General features: G+C 43.9%; 1 protein-coding gene across 1 annotated transcript in view; it reads right to left on the reverse strand.

Annotated features, from left to right (window-relative positions):
- The window catches only part of PSTPIP2 (proline-serine-threonine phosphatase interacting protein 2), a 64,677-nt gene that overhangs the window by 27,388 nt on the left and 18,076 nt on the right, over window positions 1-19,213 (reverse strand). Inside the window, exon 2 of the mRNA XM_046025555.1 lies at window positions 306-406. Within this exon, the coding sequence (XP_045881511.1) occupies window positions 306-406 (101 nt within the window). The remainder of the gene's footprint in view (window positions 1-305; window positions 407-19,213) is intronic.

Raw genomic sequence — 19,213 nt, forward strand, 5'->3', positions numbered from 1 at the left:
CTGTCCCCCCCTGGACTGACCAGTCTTTCACCATCTCCTTCTCCCATGAGGTTTTTAGTGCCACCCCTACCATTTAACTTCACTTCACATTTTATGATATTTTGTGCGCTGCTTCGTTCCAAAATCTCCTCTGTCACGGATTTCTAAGAGCTCTAGGACAGAAATAACCATTTACTTCTTGGGAACCATTTCACAAGCTACAGCAGAGGGCCTGTGGACCCAAAGACAAACAGAAAGTGTAAATGGTTCCTTTGAATGGGAGGGTTTTGTCTCCCGCTCCGTCTTCGAGGAAGAAGAGCAGGTACCTCTCTTTCAGGAAGTCTTCAAACTCTTTGCAGTTCTTGCGGCCATTGTTGAGGTGCTGGATGAGGCAGTCGTAGCCCGCGGTGCTGAGGATGTCTGTGCTCTGGAGAGAAACAACATAGCGTCAGAGCGGGGTCCGTGAGGACGGCAGCCCCAGGCCTGAAGAGCACAGGGGCCGAGCGCAGGGGGGAGACCAGCAGTGGGTAGTTTCGACGCACTTGACCTCCAAGACAGATGTGACCAAAGAGGACGAAATAGAAGACGTAAGCATGTTTGCAGCTATGGGAGAATTGTCAAAGTTAGGAAGGGGAAGGGCCACGGAACAGAAAGTGACGGGACAGAGAGAGCACATGGACGAGAGGGCTGGCCGGGCTCTGTCCCTCTCTGGGCCCCCATCCAGAACCGGGACCAGGGCTACACAGTTTTCCCTTTGTCCTTAAACTTGTCACAGAGCTTGACACGGACGCCCCTTCCCACAAACAATAAGCCTGGTGTGCCCGGCGAGGGTTGAGGGTATCCCTGCAAAGGGCAAGCAGCTCTGAGCCAGGAGTCAGGCCCCAGGAGCAGAGAGGGGGCCCGCTGGCCACTGGGAAACATGAAGGGAACCAGCACGATCCATCACAGGGTCACTACTGGCCCCATCTAATGATGGGGGCGGGCGGATTTTTTTTTTTTTTAATTAGCAATTTATACCTATTTGAGTCTACTCTGCACTGGAAGGTTGGAGGAAGCTACCTAAGTCCCCAGAGCAGCAGCCCCAGAGGCAGTATATTTTTTAAAATCAAAGTCCCTCAGCCCCTCTAACCAGCCAGTCAGGGGCTCAAGAATACCCTCTGAAGTATCCCCTAATGAGGCTGGTTCCCTGGCTGCTCCCTCCACATGCATACAACAAGCTGCCTGATTCAGGCTCCAGGCCCTTAGGGGGAGGGCCTGGATGTGCCTTGAGGAGCTCTGAACTCACCCACCCCTAGCCCAGCCCAAATGACCACCCCTTGCCAGGCCCAGTCAGCAGAAGGGGGTACCACTCTGCCATTGGTGGTGACTGAGGGACTCCTGAAGACACCCCTCTACTCAGCCCCAGGCACCAGAGAAGCAGAATTTCTCTCTTCCGTTTGCTGCCACTTACACGGCCCGGCCTCGCAGACAGCGTCCCAGAGAGATCCAGCAGGACCCAGGCTTGAGGGTCGATTTTAATGTGGCATTCAGAAACCTCACTGGCCATAACTCACACTGCATTTTTAAAGATAAATTATTGGGGCACCTGGGTGGCTCAGTCGTTAAGCATCTGACTTTGGCTCAGGTCATGATCCCAGGGTCTTGGCCTGGAGCCCTGCACTGGGCTCCCTGCTCAGCGGGGAGCCTGGTTCTCCCTCTGCCTCTGCCTGCCTCTCTGCCTACTTGTACTCTCTCTCTCTCTGTCAGGTAAATAAATGAAATCTTTTTAAAAATAAATAAATAAGTGAAATAAAGATGGGTTATTATCAGAATAGTCAATTTTACACATATAATTAAATCTAAGTAAGAAATGCCTTTAATTCTATGAATTCCGGCTGTTTCAGCATAGATTTAGGCCTCGAGAAGCCTAAGGAAATAGCCTCTCCAAAGCCTCGGTCCTCCCACCACCCCTCTGTACACACTTCTCTCTCAGCCGGGTAGGCGTCTTATGATTTCCCACAATGAAGCGTTCCATGGCAACTCTAAGACAATGTTCACATTATCCCCTCCTGAATCCAAATCCAGTCCCTCAGTCCCCAAGTTCTCTGGAAGCCCCCTCTGAGTAGCCCTGACGCCCCCTCCCCTGGGCTCTCAGAGCGCCCAGCTTCTGAATTCGCTGCTCAGTATCCACCGCATGGAGAACCTTGCTATCCCAACTCTTTGGCAAGTTCCCTGCAGCTTCTGCCCAGTCTGCCCCCCCATCCCACATACACACCACCAAACCCTCTAGCTTCATATGATGCACACCGAAGGTCTACAGTAAAATTCTGTAGGGTAGAAACGCCTCTTGTGTTCCAGCCAGGTGCATCTGGGGATGAGGATGAAAATGGACTCTGGAGTGAATGAGTGAATGAATGGTTACACGGGGCTATCTATGGTCAATGGTAGTTTGTAGACAGAAGTGCTTTGCCTTTCCCAGAGAAAAGCCCTTGGGTTCCCCGTGTTATGATATTCATTTGAAAAAGGTAGTTCCCTTTTTCTTAATGAAAGGTGTAGACACTCTCGGACCAGGCAGGAAGGATGGGAGCTAGACCAGGGTTTCGTGGAAACAAACCAGATCATTAGGCCTCCTGGATCTCAGCCTTAAAAAAACCAGAACTGGGGCACCTGGAGGGCTCAGTGGGTTAAGCCGCTGCCTTCGGCTCAGGTCATGATCTCAGGGTCCTGGGATCGAGTCCCGCATCGGGCTCTCTGCTCAGCTGAGAGCCTTGCTTCCCTTCCTCTCTCTGCCTGCCTCTCTTGTGATTTCTCTCTGTCAAATAAATAAATAAAATCTTTAAAAAAAAAAACCAGAACTGCAGCTTCAGAGCAGTGACTGGGCTAGAGAGGTGACCAAGAATGGAAATCCCCAAGGATCTGGAGGGCCAAGTAGGCTAGAAGACTGCATGAGCACGAAACTGGCATCACAGGTCTGCCATCAGAAGTGATAACCCCATAAATCCAGTATCCTCAGCTTGGTAAACTGAGCTCCCTCAACAGTATTCCTGACTTCTCTCCCTGAGCTTTTCCTATACTGGGTCTCTTCCCCTGACCTCCAAATGAACAGTTTATGTTTCTATCCCAGGACTTCTACACATGCTCCCCCAGCCCCATGGTGGGAATGGCATTTCCTCCTCTTCACTTAAGTCTCTCCTCTGCTTCAGAGCCAGTTCAAATTCCATTTTCTCTCTGGAGTCTTCCTCAAGTAATTCCCACTATAGTCCTCTCTTCCTCTTCTGAACACCTGGAGTGTTTAATGCCCATTCCTCTATTTGGCTCTTATTCTATATTATTTTATGTCATTAGTTAACATCTTTTTAAAAACTAGCTAATTCCTTAAAAGATTTCTGGATTACACCCAACTTTTATCTCCCAAAGCAACTTCCACATTAACGGTGCTTGAGAAATGCCTGTTAACTCTATGCCAACTACAGACAAGATACTAACAAGGATCCAAAGCCCTCATTAGAGTTCTTGCCATCAAGGATCCTATTGTTCATTTAGAGAGTAAGTAAAAGACACATAAAATAAACGTGCACGCACAAGGAAAATTAGAGACTAAAACAATATACAAGACGATAAAGAGAAAATATATAATGAATGAGGTAGAGAAGAAAAATTAGGCTTGGCTCATCAGCAAAGAGAAGATATAAGATTTAAACTGAGTCTTTTAGAATGACTGGAATTCACACAAGAAATCAGAAAATATTTCAAACCAACTGATAATGAAGAAAATGATACATCAACATTTGTGAGATGCAGCAAAATAGTGCTTAAAGGGAAACTTAGAGCTCTAAATGCTTAAAGAGAAAAGAAGTTTTTAGAAGTAATGATCTGAGGCACCTGGGTGGCTCAGTAGGTTAAGGCCTCTGCCTTCGGCTCAGGTCATGATCTTGGGGTCCTGGGATCGAGCCCTGCGTCGGGCTCTCTGCTCAGCGGGAAGCCTGCTTCCCACCCCCTCTCTGCCTGCCTCTCTGCCTACTTGTGATCTCTGTCAAATAAATAAATAAAATCTTAAAAAAAAAATAAAAAAAGTAATGACCTAAGCCTTCACTTAATGGAAGTAGGAATAAAGAATGAATGAAATCTATAGTAAGTAGAAGGAAGGAAATAAAAATAGTGGAACACAAATAAAATAAAAAATAAAAATAGTGGAACACAATGACACAGAAATGGACAAATAAAAAATGTTCGTGAAAAATTATTTACCTTCACCTGGAAATTCAAATTAAAGTCACAGTAATATCTACTTCATGTCCATGCCCACTAAAATAGCTAAAATTAAAAAGTCAACATTGAATGTAGGCAGGAATGCTGAACTCTTACCCCTTGCTGATGGGATGTAAAAATGGTACATTTTTAAAAGTAGTAAATTCTCAAAAAGATAAATATATACATACCCCATGACCCAAAGTTCCACCCATTTTGCATTTACCCAAGCGAAATGAAAACATATGTCCACAAAAAGACTTGCACAAGAATTGTTGTAGGAGTGTTAGACCCAATAACCCCAAACCGGAAACAACCCAAATGTCTAACAACTAATGGATGGCAAATGATGTGTGTTAAGTCTATACAATGGAATAATACTCAGTGATAGAAAGACAGAACTACTGACCCATGAAACCACATGGATGGATCGCAACATCATGCCAGTGAAAGATGCAACACAAGTATTTACTGTGTAATGTTACTCACAGGACATTCTAGAACAGGCACTACTAGGACATATTTCTTGGTAAAAGAGATAACAGTGTTTGCCTGAGCCAGGGGAGAAAATGAGGCTGGAGTGGGAAGGGCCCCTCTGGGAATTCCCTGGAACGATGGAAAAGCATACACCCAAGTGACCCACATTCCTATCAAGCATTCCATAGAGAAGTGTGGGCTGTATAGGTGTAGGCAGTTTTCGAAACTCACTGACCTATGCATTTATCTTATGTAAATTATGCCTCAATAAAATTAAAAGGCAAAAAAACAAACAAAAAAAAGCATTAGGATTCAGAGGGAGAATGGGCAGGAGGAAATCAGTGGAACGAGTAGAGGCAGCTCAGCCTTAGATGTGGACCTGGCCTTGGAGTCCTGGGTGAGGCAGGGAGATGAAAAAGAAGGAGAGTGGATCCAAGCACCCAACAAACCTCCCCGAGCCCCAGAACGTGAGGTTTCATGATACTCAAATCACAGAGAGGTAAACAGCATTCAAGTTTCAGTCAATGGGTTAGTACTTGAACCACAAAGACATTTCTATTTCCTTAAGACAGAAAATTTGTCCGATCCAGCAGTGAGCTCATGGGTGCCACATCAGCAGACATGGGAACCAAAGAATAGTACTAACAGTCTCATGAGCACGGCAGCAGGCAGTCCGGACCAGGTGGGGCTCTGGGTTCTGGAAGGAGGACGTGTCTGTGGGCTGCCAGGTGGAAGGTAACTCCACTGCCCACCAGCTCTCCGCCCCAGATCTAACACTCAGGTCTGATTCTGCTCACTCAGTCCCGGCACATCCAGGTCTCCTTCCTGCCCAGAGCTGAGCCCCCAGCTGCAGGGGCCTCTGAGAATTTCTTCCCAGACTCCTTTCCCACTGTGGGGCCTACAGGCAGAAGGTATAAAGGCAGAAGGGAAGCAAAGAGTACCTGTGGCCTCCCAAGCTGCCATCCAGGTTACAGGCACTGCGGCCAGGGTGTCCCATATCTGGTTCTGTGCTGCGTCTCTCTCTCTCATGGTGTCTGCTACACAGTTTCTCTACACGGGGGTTCCAAGGCCACCCTGTGCCAGAATCCTCCCAGCAGACCCCCAGGTCCCACCCAGACCTCAAGGTTCTGAGCTTGGGAATCTCCATTTTTTGCATTCCTTCCAAGCAACTTTCTGCCGCTGGAGAACTGCGGCCACAGAAAATGATGAAAAATGAGAGAAAATCAGGGATCCTGTGCAGAGGAGCCGAGCACGGAGGAAAGCAGGACGCAGGCAGACGCGGGAGGCAGGAGAACCACGGCCAGAAACAGGCATGGAGAAGAGGGCAGGGAAAGACTCCACGATTTGAGCTTCATTTTGAAACGTCTTTGAGTAAAAACTGTGAATCAGTGCTGATACCTCTCGGAGGGGGTGGGGCTGCTGACCTTGGTTCAGTACAAAGGCTGCATTTCTCTGCCACCGGGGCCTGTGACACAGCCGCTTGCCACACTTTGCATTATTGGTCCACTGCACGTTCCATAAACACAGTGAAACGAGAGCTATTTCCATGTTTTACAGCTGGAGAAAATAGGGCACTGGGAAGTGATGGTCTCCTGATCACTGTCTCCAATGACAATGAAAAATTTTAACCCTTAACCGAAAATATTATCCAAATCTCTGTCATTCCTGAAGAGCTATACAGCAACAGTAGACATTGGATACAGACCAAGGCATTCCTGTTACCTCCCTAGGCTCTCTGCCTGGACCTTGCTTTCCTACTTACTTTCCCATCTCTTACACCCAAAGAGGTAAAACCAGATGGTTCAAACTCACCTTATCAGCAAATGTGGATTAATTATTGTTAATTAATCCAATATACATTGCATGCTTGTTGTATTCCTAAGAGCTTACCAGCTATTACGCATGGAATGTCCTGTGTAATCCTTGTAACAGCCCTATGGCATGGGTATCATTGTTATCTTCATTTACAGGACAAGAAACTGAGGATCGAAGTCTATATTCGTAAACCACTCAACCACACAGCTTCTCTTCCTGGAGGACAAGGAGCATAGCTAACTTTCTGTCAGTCCACTTCCCAGCAAGTCTAAAGATTTTATTTTTAAGTAATCTCTACACCCAATGTGGGGCTCCAACTTAAAACAGATCCAGAGTCTGAGCCGGCCAGGCACCCCGCCCCCACCCAGCAAATCTCCGTGGGCACACCCAGGCTTTCACGCCACACTTGGGTTGGAGTCCAAATTCTACTGCGCCAGCTGTGTGACCTTGGACTGACGCTCAGTCTCCCTTCGTGTGAATTTACAAGGCTGTAAAATTGGGGAGTATTGTAAGGCTCAAACGAGATACTGTGCCTTGAGTTTGTCAAGTGCTTCATAAACTAAAGGAATGAAGGGAGACACATTCAAATTTCTCAAGACCAGGCCACGTGAATAAAAAGTATATGGATTTAAACCTGTGTGAACTTTTTCCTTGAAAGTGGACCACAGTGAAATAAATGTAGCCTGTGAGCTATTTCACAATAACTATGCCATCATCAGAGGAAGCAGCTGGAAAGGTGTCAGAGGCTACAGAAACTGCTGTTTTCAGCCATGTGTTCCTAAAACCAAAGTCAGAATTCTGTCATGGTTGTGTCATTAAGCCCTCTCTTAAGCCATCTGAGGCAAGAATGAACCCACCCCAGTTCCCACCCCGGCTGTGCTCTGCAAGCCCACAGCATGCCTCCCTCACCGCCTCCAACCTTCAGTCACACATCCCCAGCTCCGTCTGGCCTGGATCCATTTTCACATGCAGAAATGTCCCTCCTGTCAGGTCATCAGTTCAATTGAAAAGGCAACTCCACTCAACTGAAAATACATTTGAACGTAACCGTGCGATACCAAACCTCTGCATCAGAATTTTTTTTTTATTTTTATTTTTTTTAAAGATTTTTTTTTATTTATTTATTTGACAGAGAGAGAGATCACAAGTAGGCAGAGAGGCAGGCAGAGAGAGAGGAGGAAGCAGGCTCCCCGCGGAGCAGAGAACCCGATGCGGGGCTCGATCCCAGGACCCTGAAATCATGACCCGAGCCGAAGGCAGTGGCTTAATCCACTGAGCCACCCAGGCGCCCCAGAATTTTTTTTTTTAAATGATGAGAAGGATGGGGACCAAAATGTTCAAAGCAATTCTCTTCTGGGGCGCTTGGGTGGCTCAGTCAGTTAAGCATCCGACTCTTGGTTTCGACCCAGGTCATAATCTCAGGACTGTGGGCTCTGCACTCAGTGGGGGGTCTGCTTGAGAGTCTCTCTCTACTCTCCCTTTCCCCTTTCCCCCTCTCTTTTTCTTAAATAATAAAATAAAATCTTTGGCTTTTTTTTTTTTTGAGGTCTTTTGTTTCTCTCTCATGTGTTTGCTGGTCCCACTAAAATAACAAATGATCCATAACCACAATGGAGAAGTAGGGCCCAATGAGGAAGCTGCAGATTTGTAGGAATTTCTGTTATGTAAAAAGCGAATGGAGCTAGATGGACAGAGGACAGAAGCCAGTATTCCCACCCATGCAAAACAGAAGTTCCACAAACTTTCCCAGCAAAGCCCTAGAAACCTTCAAGCTCAAATCGGCAAAGGCTGGACCTGAAGCAACCATGGAAAATCGGCAGGGTGTGTGAAGGCCACGGGCACCTGGCCAGTGCCCCGCCCTGCTCTCAGGGCAGGCAGAGCAGCTGATGCTGACTTTCATGCCAAAGCCACCATTGGCAAGGACTCCGCGGGCCAACAGGCTCCTAGCAAGGACATGGAGTCCAGAACAGCAACAGCCAAATGACCCTAGGCACTATCAGAGTAGGTGAATGAAAATAGCCCATAAAATGTCAAAGAGATATGTAATGACTTACCTACCATACAAAAATAGTATAAAGTAAGAAAAATTTGATTTTTAAAATTGTGATACTGACTTGCAGAATTGATAATCAGGTTAATAAAATACAAACAACAGTCCAGAAATGGTTTTATGCACACAGAGGATTTAATATATGATAAAGAAGCATTTGAAACCAGAAAGCAAATGATGGCTTATTCAATAAATGTTATTGCGACAATGACTGCCCATTTTGCCAAAAAATAAATATAGAGTCCTTCCTAACATCATACTCTAAAATAAATACCTGATTAAGTGAAGGTCTAGGCATGGAAATCATACACACATAAGAAGGAAATACAGAATATATATATTTTTAAATACTGAGGTAAGATATTTTTCTAGACTGCAAACTTAAGAGCATTAAAAAAAAAAAGGCTAAGTTAGCCTATTCTGAAAATACAGTTTAGCAAAGTGGACCACACTTGGGATAGAAAGTTTAAACAGTCTGATTTCCGTAGAAGAAATGGAAAGTAATCAAGGAGCAGAAAAAGCAACAGAACTGGATGTTTTCACAGGAGAATGGAATTCCACCAAATCCTCAGGGGAAAAAAGTATTCCTAAGGTCCAAAATTGATTGGAAATTAAAGAAAATGTCTGAATTCACCTTGTAAAGCAAATATAACACAGTACTTAAACTTAATGGAGTACATAAAAAAAAGTTACAAATCAATATAACTTATAAATGTTAATCAAAATGTTCTAAATAAAATATTAGCAAGATTCGGGGCGCCTAGGTGGCTCAGTCGGTTGAGAATCCAATTCTTGGTTTTGGCTCAGGTCAAGGTCTCAAGGTCGTGGGGTCAGGCCCCTGTCACTGGGCTCTGTGCTCAGTAGGGAATCTGCTTGAGATTCTCTCTCCCTCTGCCTCACCCCTTCCCCCCACAGTCTCTTGCTGTCTCATAAATAAATAAGTCTTTATAAAATATTAGCAAAAATAGGGGCGCCTGGGTGGCTCAGTGGTTTAAGCCTCTGCCTTCAGCTCAGGTCATGATCTCAGGGTCCTGGGATCGAGCCCCGTGTCGGGCTCTCTGCTTCCCCCTCTCTCTCTGCCTGCCTCTCTGCCTACTTGTGATCTCTCTCTCTGTCAAATAAATAAATAAATTCTTTAAAAAAATAAAAAATAAAAAAAATATTAGCAAAAATAATCCAATGCCACATTCAGAAGAGAATGTAACATGACCAAGTGGGATTTATTCCAAGAATGCAAAAGTGATTTAATATTAGGAAATTTATTAACCTAATAAAACATCGTAATAAATCTAAACAGAAAAATCGGGATTTTCTCCAGACGTGCCTATGGTAGCTGAATAGACTCCAAAGATTCCTAGGTCTTAATTCCTGGACTCCATGAACTTCATCTTATACAGAAAACAAGTCTTTGTTGGTACGATTACATTAGAACTATTGAAATAGGGACATTATCCTGGATTATTTGGGTGGGTCCTAAATGCAATCACAGATGTTCTTATGAGAAGGAGTAGAGGGAGATTTGACACCAGGGAGGAAAAGCCATGTGACCACAGAAGCAAGACTGGAGTGATGTGTCACAGGCCAAGAAATGCCATCAGCTGCCAGAGACTGGGAAGGAAAAAGAACAGATTCTTCCCTACAACATCCCAAGGGAGTACAGCCCTGCTGACACCTGGATTACACGTCAGTGATGCGGATTTTGGACTTCTGACCTCCAGAACTGGGAACGAATGCATCCCTACTAGCAGATGATATGATACACATGGAAAGCTGTTTTTGCTCCTGGATAGGATGACTCACTGTCCTAAAAATGTCAGTTCTGAGTTAATTTATAATCGTACTGCAATCCCAATGAAAATACCAACAAGTTTTTTCTTATGTGGTTAAACAAAGTTCATATGGAAATCATAAAACTGTAGAGATGACCAGAAAAATACTGAGCAGGAAAAGTTCTGAAGGAAAGCCTGTCCTACCAGACATTTACACATAGTATAAAGCCTCCATAATTAACACACTGTGAGGCTGGGGCAGAAATAGTCAAACAGACCAGCGCAACAGAATATAAAGTCCAGAAATAGATGCAAGTACACATGGAAATTTATGCTAAAGGTTGCATCTCACATCACTGGGGCAAAAATGGACTTTTTCATAAGTGGTGCTGGGACAACAGTCAGCCATGTAGGAAATGGTAAAAACAGATTCAAGCCCCATACCGTACACAACAATAAATTCAAGATCACATCAGAGGTCTCAAGGTAAAAAAAGAAAAAGAAAGAGAGAGAGACCTGGCAATACTAGAAGTAAACATTTATGGGCACCTGGTTGGCTCAGCTGGCTTAAGTGTATCAGGATCCTGGGATCTAGCCCCACATCAGGCTCCCTGATCAGTAGGGTGTGTGCTTCTCCCTCTGACTGCTGCTCCCCCTGCCTGTGCTCTCTCTCTGTCAAATAAAGAAATAAAATCTTAAAAAAAGAAAAAAGAAGTAAACATTCCAAAAGTTTTTCTAACTGTGACTTAAAATCCAAGTACACTAGGACACCTGGGTGGCTCAGTCAGTTAGGTGTCCACCTACAGCTCAGGTCATGATCCCAGGGTCCTCAGATTGAGTCCCACATCAGGCTCCTTGCCCAGCAGGGAGCCTGCTTCTCCTTCTGCCTGCTCTTCCCCCTGCTTGTTTGCTCAATCTCTCTCTCTCTCTCTCTCTGACAAATAAATAAACAAAATCCTTAAAAAAATATATCCAAGTGCACGGAAAGAAAAAAATTCATACATCTGACCACCTAAAAATAAACTTCTTCATACCAAAAAAATAATAATAGACAACATAAAAAGGACAAAGTAAGGGAAAATAGTTATAATGAAATCACAGCTGAAGGGTTATTATACCTAACATAAAATAATTCTTTAAAATTGAGGGAAAAGGATAGGATGACTAGATGGTACAGTCAGTTAAGTGTCTGACTCTTGGCTTCAGCCCAGGTCATGATCTCAGGGTTGTGGGATTGAACCCTGCATGGGGCTCCACACTCGGTGTGGAGTCTGCTTGATGTCTTCTCTCCCTCTCCCTCTGCTCCTCCCTCTTGTGTGCTTTTTCTGTCTAAAATAAATAAATAAAACTTTTAAAAGAAAAGAAGGAAAAATGAAGGGAAAAGGAACCAGACAATGGGCAAGAAATAAAGAATGGATGATTTACTCTGTGTGTACACATTCCTTAAATATTTAGAAAAATATACAACCTCAGCTATTGAGAAGAGAAAGGCAAATGAAAACAACCTCACCCATCAGAATGGCAAAATCAGGGGTGCTTATGTGGCTTAGTCATTAAGCGTCTACCTTCAGCTCAGGTCATGATCCCAGGGTCCTGGGACTGAGCCCCGCATCAAGCCCCCTCCTCAACAGGGAGACTGCCTCTCCCTTTCCCACTTCCTCTTATTGTATCCCCTCTCTTGGTCAAATGAATAAATAAAATCTTTTTAAAAAAAGAAAGGGTCCTGGGATCGAGCCCCGCATCGGGCTCTCTGCTCTGCAGGGAGCCTGCTTCCTCCTCTCTCTCTGCCTGCTTCTCTGCCTACTTGTGATCTCTGCCTGTCAAATAAATAAATTAAAAAAAAATCTTAAAAAAAAGAAAGGCAAAATTAACAAACAGGAAACACATTTAGGTGACAAGACTGTGAGAAGAGCCGCTCTCACACATTGCTGGTGAGAACAAAAATCGGTTTAAACTCGAAAAGAGGGAATTCAGCAATATCTAACCAAACTATGTGTGCGTTGACCTTTTAATCCAGTTATCCCACTTGTAGGAATTGACCAGCAAGTTACACCTCCAACAAAAACAAAGAAAGCACGTATGCACAGGTTATTCACTGAAGTGCCGTCTGAAATGACAAAATTCTATAAACCGTCTAAATGTTCACCCACAGGAGAGTGGCTGATAAACCCTGGTACATTCACACAATGCAGTTCTTTGCAGCTATAATAAAGAATGAGAACCGCAGCACCTGGGTGGCTCAGTAGATTAAGTTTCTGCCTTCAGCTCAGGTCATGATCCCGGGGTCCTGGAATCGAGTCCCACATGGATCCCACATCAAGCCCTGCCTTGGGCTCCCTGCTCAGTGGGAAGTCCGCTTCTCCTTCTCCCTCTGCCCTCTCCCTCCGTTCGTGCTCTCTTTCTCTCACTCATTCTCTCTCTCTCAAAGAAATAGATAAAATCTTAAAAAAAAAAAAAAGAATGAGAAATATCACTAAGAACTGATACAGGTTGGCTCCCAGTGTATACTTTTCATAGTGAAGAAAGCAAAGGGCAAGAGTGTAGCTGGCTTATTAATACAGTATTTCTGTCAACCCTTGCACAAGGGACTCACGGTTTCTGACTGTTTCAAGGGACTCGCCATTCTGATTTTCTGGAATAAACCTGTCATGAACATGCCCCAGAAGTAATCAAGGATGCTCAGTTATAAAAAAATAAAACAGGGGTGCCTGAGTGGCTCAGTTGTTTAAACGTCTGCCTTCAGCTCAGGTCATGATCCCAGGGTGGGGGGATCGAGTCCCGAATCGGGCTCCCGGCTCAGCAGGGAGTCTGTTTCTCTCTCAGCCTGCCACTCTCCCTGCTTGTGGTTTCTCTCTCTCTCTCTCTTTCTCTCTGTCAAATAAATAAAATCTAAAAAATAAAAATAAAAAATAAAACAATAACACCCATTTCCAGATTCTGTGGTCATTCTGCCTTTTGCATTAGGAAAAGAAAATGAGAGGGGCGCCTGGGTTGCTCAGTGGGTTAAAGCCTCTGCCTTCGGCTCAGGTCATGATCTCAGAGTCCTGGGATGGAGCCCCGCATCGGGCTCTCTGCTCAGCAGGAAGCCTGCTTCCTCCTCTCTCTCTGCCTGTCTCTCTGCCTACTTGTGATCTCTGTCCGTCAAATAAATAAATAAAATCTTTAAAAAAAAAAAGAAAGAAAAGAAAAAAGAATGAGAAAATATATTTTATCTGCTCATTTGTACAAAAAGAAACACAGAAAAAATAAACCGGAAATTAATGAAAGTAGTCACTTACAAGGGGTCAGAGGGATCAGAGTGGACAAGAGAGGAGTGGAATTGGGGCAGAAGGAATGGAGAAGGTGATGCTTCTCCGGGCGCCCCTTTTTAAGTTGTTCTTACTTTCAAAAGCTGTTAACATTTTATACAGTGAGAAATGCTCGAAACATGAGAATAAGGGAGAAACCTCTAGAGGGGAACACGAAGAGAAAGAAACAAACCTAACCTTGTTTGAATGAATAAAATCACCACACTGAAGGAGAGGGAGGTACAACCAACCCAAATAACTTTTGTATATCCTATTCTGACAATGCACACTCAGCCTAAGGCCAAAAGAAGGAGACACATTAAACTCTAGCTTGCTTCCCGCAGTGGTATTGGTTAGCAATTCTGAAACTACTTTCTAGTGTCTTCGGTCCTAAGTAAATGAGTAAATACACTATGAATAACGGGAGCCTATATCCCTTAGGTAAGGGAGCAGGAACACAGTAGACAGAACTGGTTCACCCCAGTGAGGACCAGTTCTGCATACCTCGTCCCAGCTCCCCGCCCAGTAATGTCACATTGGTGGTTTGAAACTGCCCTTGGAGGGAGTTCTTACACCATGGAAATTGGCAAATGCTGCAAAGCAAAATTTTTATCCACTGGATAAAATACAGCAAGTGGGGGAATGGAACGGGAGGTATCATATGCATATGTATGTTTCCCCACTCAGTTGAGAGAGCCTAGAAACAAGCGATTCCACAGGTAGCAATGAGCACACCCAGAACACAGAGACTGGTTTCTCAGTCCTATTCTCTACTAAAAGGAACCAGGGCTCTTTGGAGAAATGGCAGATTCCAGGACTGGGGCAGAGAAATTAGCCAATAAACCTGTAACATCCTTGTCCCAGAAAGCAAAGAGTGTTCAAAGAATGATGGGAATATATCCAAAGGACACAAGATCTAGGACACACGATCTGGTTTAGAGAGGCTCCTTGCTATCCAAATCTAGAAAAATTGCAGCATCAAGGTAAATCATGGTGATAGCATATTTATAACCCATCGAATAAAATAAGAATCCACGTGTGCATACTAATGAAGGGGAGCTCTTTCATTGTATAGATGGAATCTGAAAATCACCATATAAGACTTGGACATGAATGTTCATAGCTGCTTTAGTTCTAGTCTTTTTTTTTTTTAATTTTTAAAAAGATTTCACTTATTTATTTGACAGAAAGAGACACAGCGAGAGAGGGAACACAAGTAGGGGGAGTTGGAGAGGGAAGCAGGCTTCCCACTGAGCAGGGACCCGATGCAGGGCTGGATCCCAGGATGCTGGGATCATGACCTGAGCCAAAGGCAGATGCTTAACGAATGAGCCACCCAGGTACCCTAGTTTTAGTCTTTAGCTGAAAACTGTAAACGACTCAAATATCCATCAACAGATCAATGGATAAACACACTGTGATATGTCCATAAAGTGCAATATAACAAAGCTGAACATATAAAAAAAAACTTCACATTTTATTACAGATTACTCTCTATTATGTGCAGTGAGACCAAGACTTTGTGAAAGACGGTTATCCCTCTAAATTTGACATAGAAGGCATAAGATTTAGGAGATATTAATGTTCAGAAAGTTGGCTGAGTTTCAATTATTACCTATCTAACCTTCAACGTGATCCAAATCTCTCTCTCTCTCCCACCTTCTCCCTATCCCCTCCCCCCTCCCCACATACACCCTCAGAGACAAGAGAAATTTGATTTACAAATCCACTGGGAAAGAAAAATCTTAAGAACTGAAGGTGGGGGGATGCCTGGGTGGCTCAGTTGGTTAAGCCGCTGCCTTCGACTCAGGGCATGATCCCAGGGTCCTGGGATGGAGTCCCACATCGGGTTCCTTGCTCAGGGGGGAGCCTGCTTCTCTCTCTGCCTCTGCCTACCGCTCTGCCTGCTTGTGTTCTCTCTCTCTCTCTGACAAATAAATAAATAAAATCTTAAAAAAAAAAAAAAAAAAAAGAACTGAAGGTGGGTGTTTTAAGCCACAAGGAACACTAGATCACCCCCAAGGCCCTGCTAATGTTATTGCTCACACTTTTCCAGTAACTAAAAATGAGTTGAAGTTCTATAGTTTACCCTTGAGAAGGGCATGAGTGCGTATATCACAGGATAAAATCCGTGGAGCATCAGTCCATTTTAGCATGTGTGCTGCCAAAGCAAGTACAAATCAGCGTCTTGAAATTCAGACTCAAAAGTCCTCCTCCTGGCGCATGGCGTGCCGGAGTCACAGCACAGGCCTAGAGAGAACCAGCACCAGGAAGTGGTTCCACCTAAAACTGGAAGTCAGTCCCCAGATTGAGGAGCAAGGGAGCAAGAGAGTGGTTCTCCAAACCCCGCAGTCCAGCCAGCAAAGCCAGGAACGCCAGCCAGATCAAACACCCCAAGGACTACCACAACTGTCAAAGCAAATAGCAAAACTGGGCCAGGAATCCAAAGTAGGTTAAGCGCAGGGAAATGTCCAAAGTCACTGCCCTGGCTGACTTGTAGTTCCTCTTGCTCCACATGGGTGGGAAGTTTGAGCCCAATCCATAAAAATTCCCACCAGCCTCCGACCCCCTTCATGTCACATCCCCACTGAAATACCATTTTGGAGCCTTTAATCTCTATCGATTATCCCTCTGGTCACCCACTAGGCAAACCAGATACTCAAAGGAGAAGAAATCTCCAAGTCCTGGGACAATATGTAACTGTGAAGATGCATGAACGCCCCATCCCTGCAGAAACAATGTCTGGGAGGTACTTCCACAGCTGCTAACTGGGAAACCCCAACTGCACACCTTATCCCATATTCCAATAACCCCAATATTGGGTCAACCGGATTTTTTTCATGACAATTTAGCAGAAGCCAAGAATTTTCAAATTAATTGAACATATGTAATGACAATAATTTTTCTAAGGTAGAACCTGACCTCAGCACATTCATTCCTCCTCCATATCTTCCATTCATTCCTCCTCCATATCTTCCATCTCTGTCTCAATTTCTGAAACCCCAGTGCCTAAACCAGAAGAATCCTCAAAAAATTTCCCTATGTTCTCTGGATTTGGATTCGCTAAGACAAAAGCAGGTTTATAATTTCTAACACATTCCAAACCAAAAATGAATCAGGGTTAATTATCAATTAATCAGAAAGTGAACCTGGGGGCTCCTGGGTGACTCAGTCAGTTAAGCATTTGATTCTTGATTTTGGCTCAAGTCATGATCTCAGGGTCCTGGGATTAAGTTACACATTGAACTCTGCTAGGCGGGGAATCTGCTTAAGGACACTCTCACCTTCTCCCTTGCCCCTCCCCCAACTCATACTTGCTCATTCTCTCTCTCTCTAAAATAAACAAATACATTTTTTTAACTGGAATTGAGCAGACAATCCCATGTCCTAAACATTCAAGGTAATCAAAGAGTCTATTGACTTTTCCACAGTATTCTAGCCTCGGAGCACTACTGTACTAGAGAACACCTTAGAGCTCAATCATGTATCTGTTTTCCATCCTTTTACAAATGAAAGCACACAGGCCTAGGTTGCAGCTTGACTGGTCATTGTATTCTCTCTCTTTTTTTTTTAGAAGTTCCTTCTTTTTTTTTTGTAAGATTTTATTTTTTTAATTTATTTATTTGACAGACAGAGATCACAAGTAGGCAGAGAGGCAGGCAGAGAGAGAGGAAGGGATGCAGGCTCCCTGCTGAGCAGAGAGCCTGATGCGGGCTTGATCCCAGGAACCTGGGATCATGACCTGAACCAAAGGCAGAGGCTTTAACCCACTGAGCCACCCAGGTGCCCCTGGTCATTATATTCTCAACATGACTAGAAATACATAATGCAAAAAGTGTTACTCAACCAACAATAGTCAAATACATGCAGCACTCACCAAATGTGCTCCTCAAGATGACTAACTTTGGTTCTGAGGAATAAGACCAAGTAATACATTTTTTCTTCAGAAATTACTCATCCGTTGGGTCTCAGTGATTCAGCCTTCCCTGACCCCTGAAATATCTGACTCTTGTTTCCACTTGTTTCTAGTGGCTCTGTAAAACTGATGACAATTTGTGTTGTCTTTGAAGAGCTTTTTTTTTTTTTTTTTTCAAAGTTTTTTTGAGGTTTAGTTAAGTTTTAATGTTAATTTATTTTTGGCTCCACCGCTGCCATGTCGCCGAGGCCAGCCCAAGTTCACTGTATTTTGGATTTCCCGTACGTTGGGCCCACGACTTTTGGGAATGAGAATGTCTTCCATATTCAAATTTCAGACTTATTTATGTCTCAAATGTCAGAACTCTAGAAGAGATAGGAAATTTCTTCCAGTACATGTCCTCCTAAGTCCATTGACTTTTCTCCTCTAACATACGGATTTCTTGGCCAGCCTGATCCAAGGAGCATTTTTGCATGAATTTTGAGCACAGAGGACATTCAGGTATTTTAGATGTGAAACGTGTTAAGATGACTTTGACTGAACTAGACCAATAAATGTGATTCACCAATGCTACATTTTAACTCAAGTGCGTTGAAACATGTGTCTATACAAACCTACACACGAATATTTAGAGCAGCTTTATTTTTAACTGCCCCCAAACTGGAAGCAACCAAGATGTCCTTCAGTAGGTAAATGGTTGAAACAAACAAACTGTGGTATATCCATACTAGACAATATTATTCAGCAATAGGATGAAATGACGTATGGGAGCATCTTAACTCTATATTGCTAAGTGAAAGAAGCCAATCTGAAAAGGCTATGATTCCAACTATGTGACATTCTGGAAAAAGCAAAACAGAAGACAATAAAGAGGTCAGTGGTTCAGAAGGAAGGAAAGAAGAATGAATAGGGGATTTTTCAGCCCAGTGAAACCATTCTGTATGATACTATAGTGGTGGACCTATGACATTATGCATTAGTCCAAACGCATAGAGCACAGTGAACCTTAATATACACTACGGGCTTTAGTTAATAATAATGTATTCCTAGTCATGCAGCAAGAGTATGTACCACACTAATGCAAGATGTTAATAATGGGGCAAACTGGGGCTTGGGGGAATAATATGGGAATCCTGTACTTCCATTCAGTTTTTCTGTAAACCTAAAACTGCCTTAAATAATAAAACCTATTAATTTTTAAAATTCTTGAAACTCTCCTCAGTAACACAGCATGCTTTAGCTTTCTAGGTAATTATTAGAAAGATTTTAGTGACTTGATCATCGCAGCAAACTGGCTTTCGTCAAACTGATTCTCAGCAATCTAGCCTGCTTCCTGCTGAAGCCACACTGATCTTTCTGTTCCTCAAAGACGCCAGGCCCTTTCCAGGCTTGCTGTTTTCTCTCTTCCTCCCCCAGCCCTCTGGAAGGCTGGCTAGACCTTACCCTTCACATCTCAGCTCAAATGTCTTCTTGTCAGAGAAGCCCCCAGTGATCGCTCTGCCCGTGCCCCAAGCACATGGAGTGACCATCCAATCATCCTATGTTATAGGCAGAATGATGACCCTCCCCGAAGGTATAATAAAAGTATTTAATAAAATACTTTTATTAAAGTAAAATATTACTTTAAAGGGAGCACCTGACTGGCTCAGTCAGTGACGCATGCAACTCTTGATCTCAGAGTTATGGGTTTGAG

Source organism: Meles meles, chromosome 12 (assembly GCF_922984935.1).
Source record: "Meles meles chromosome 12, mMelMel3.1 paternal haplotype, whole genome shotgun sequence".
NCBI classification, from domain to species: Eukaryota; Metazoa; Chordata; class Mammalia; order Carnivora; family Mustelidae; genus Meles; species Meles meles.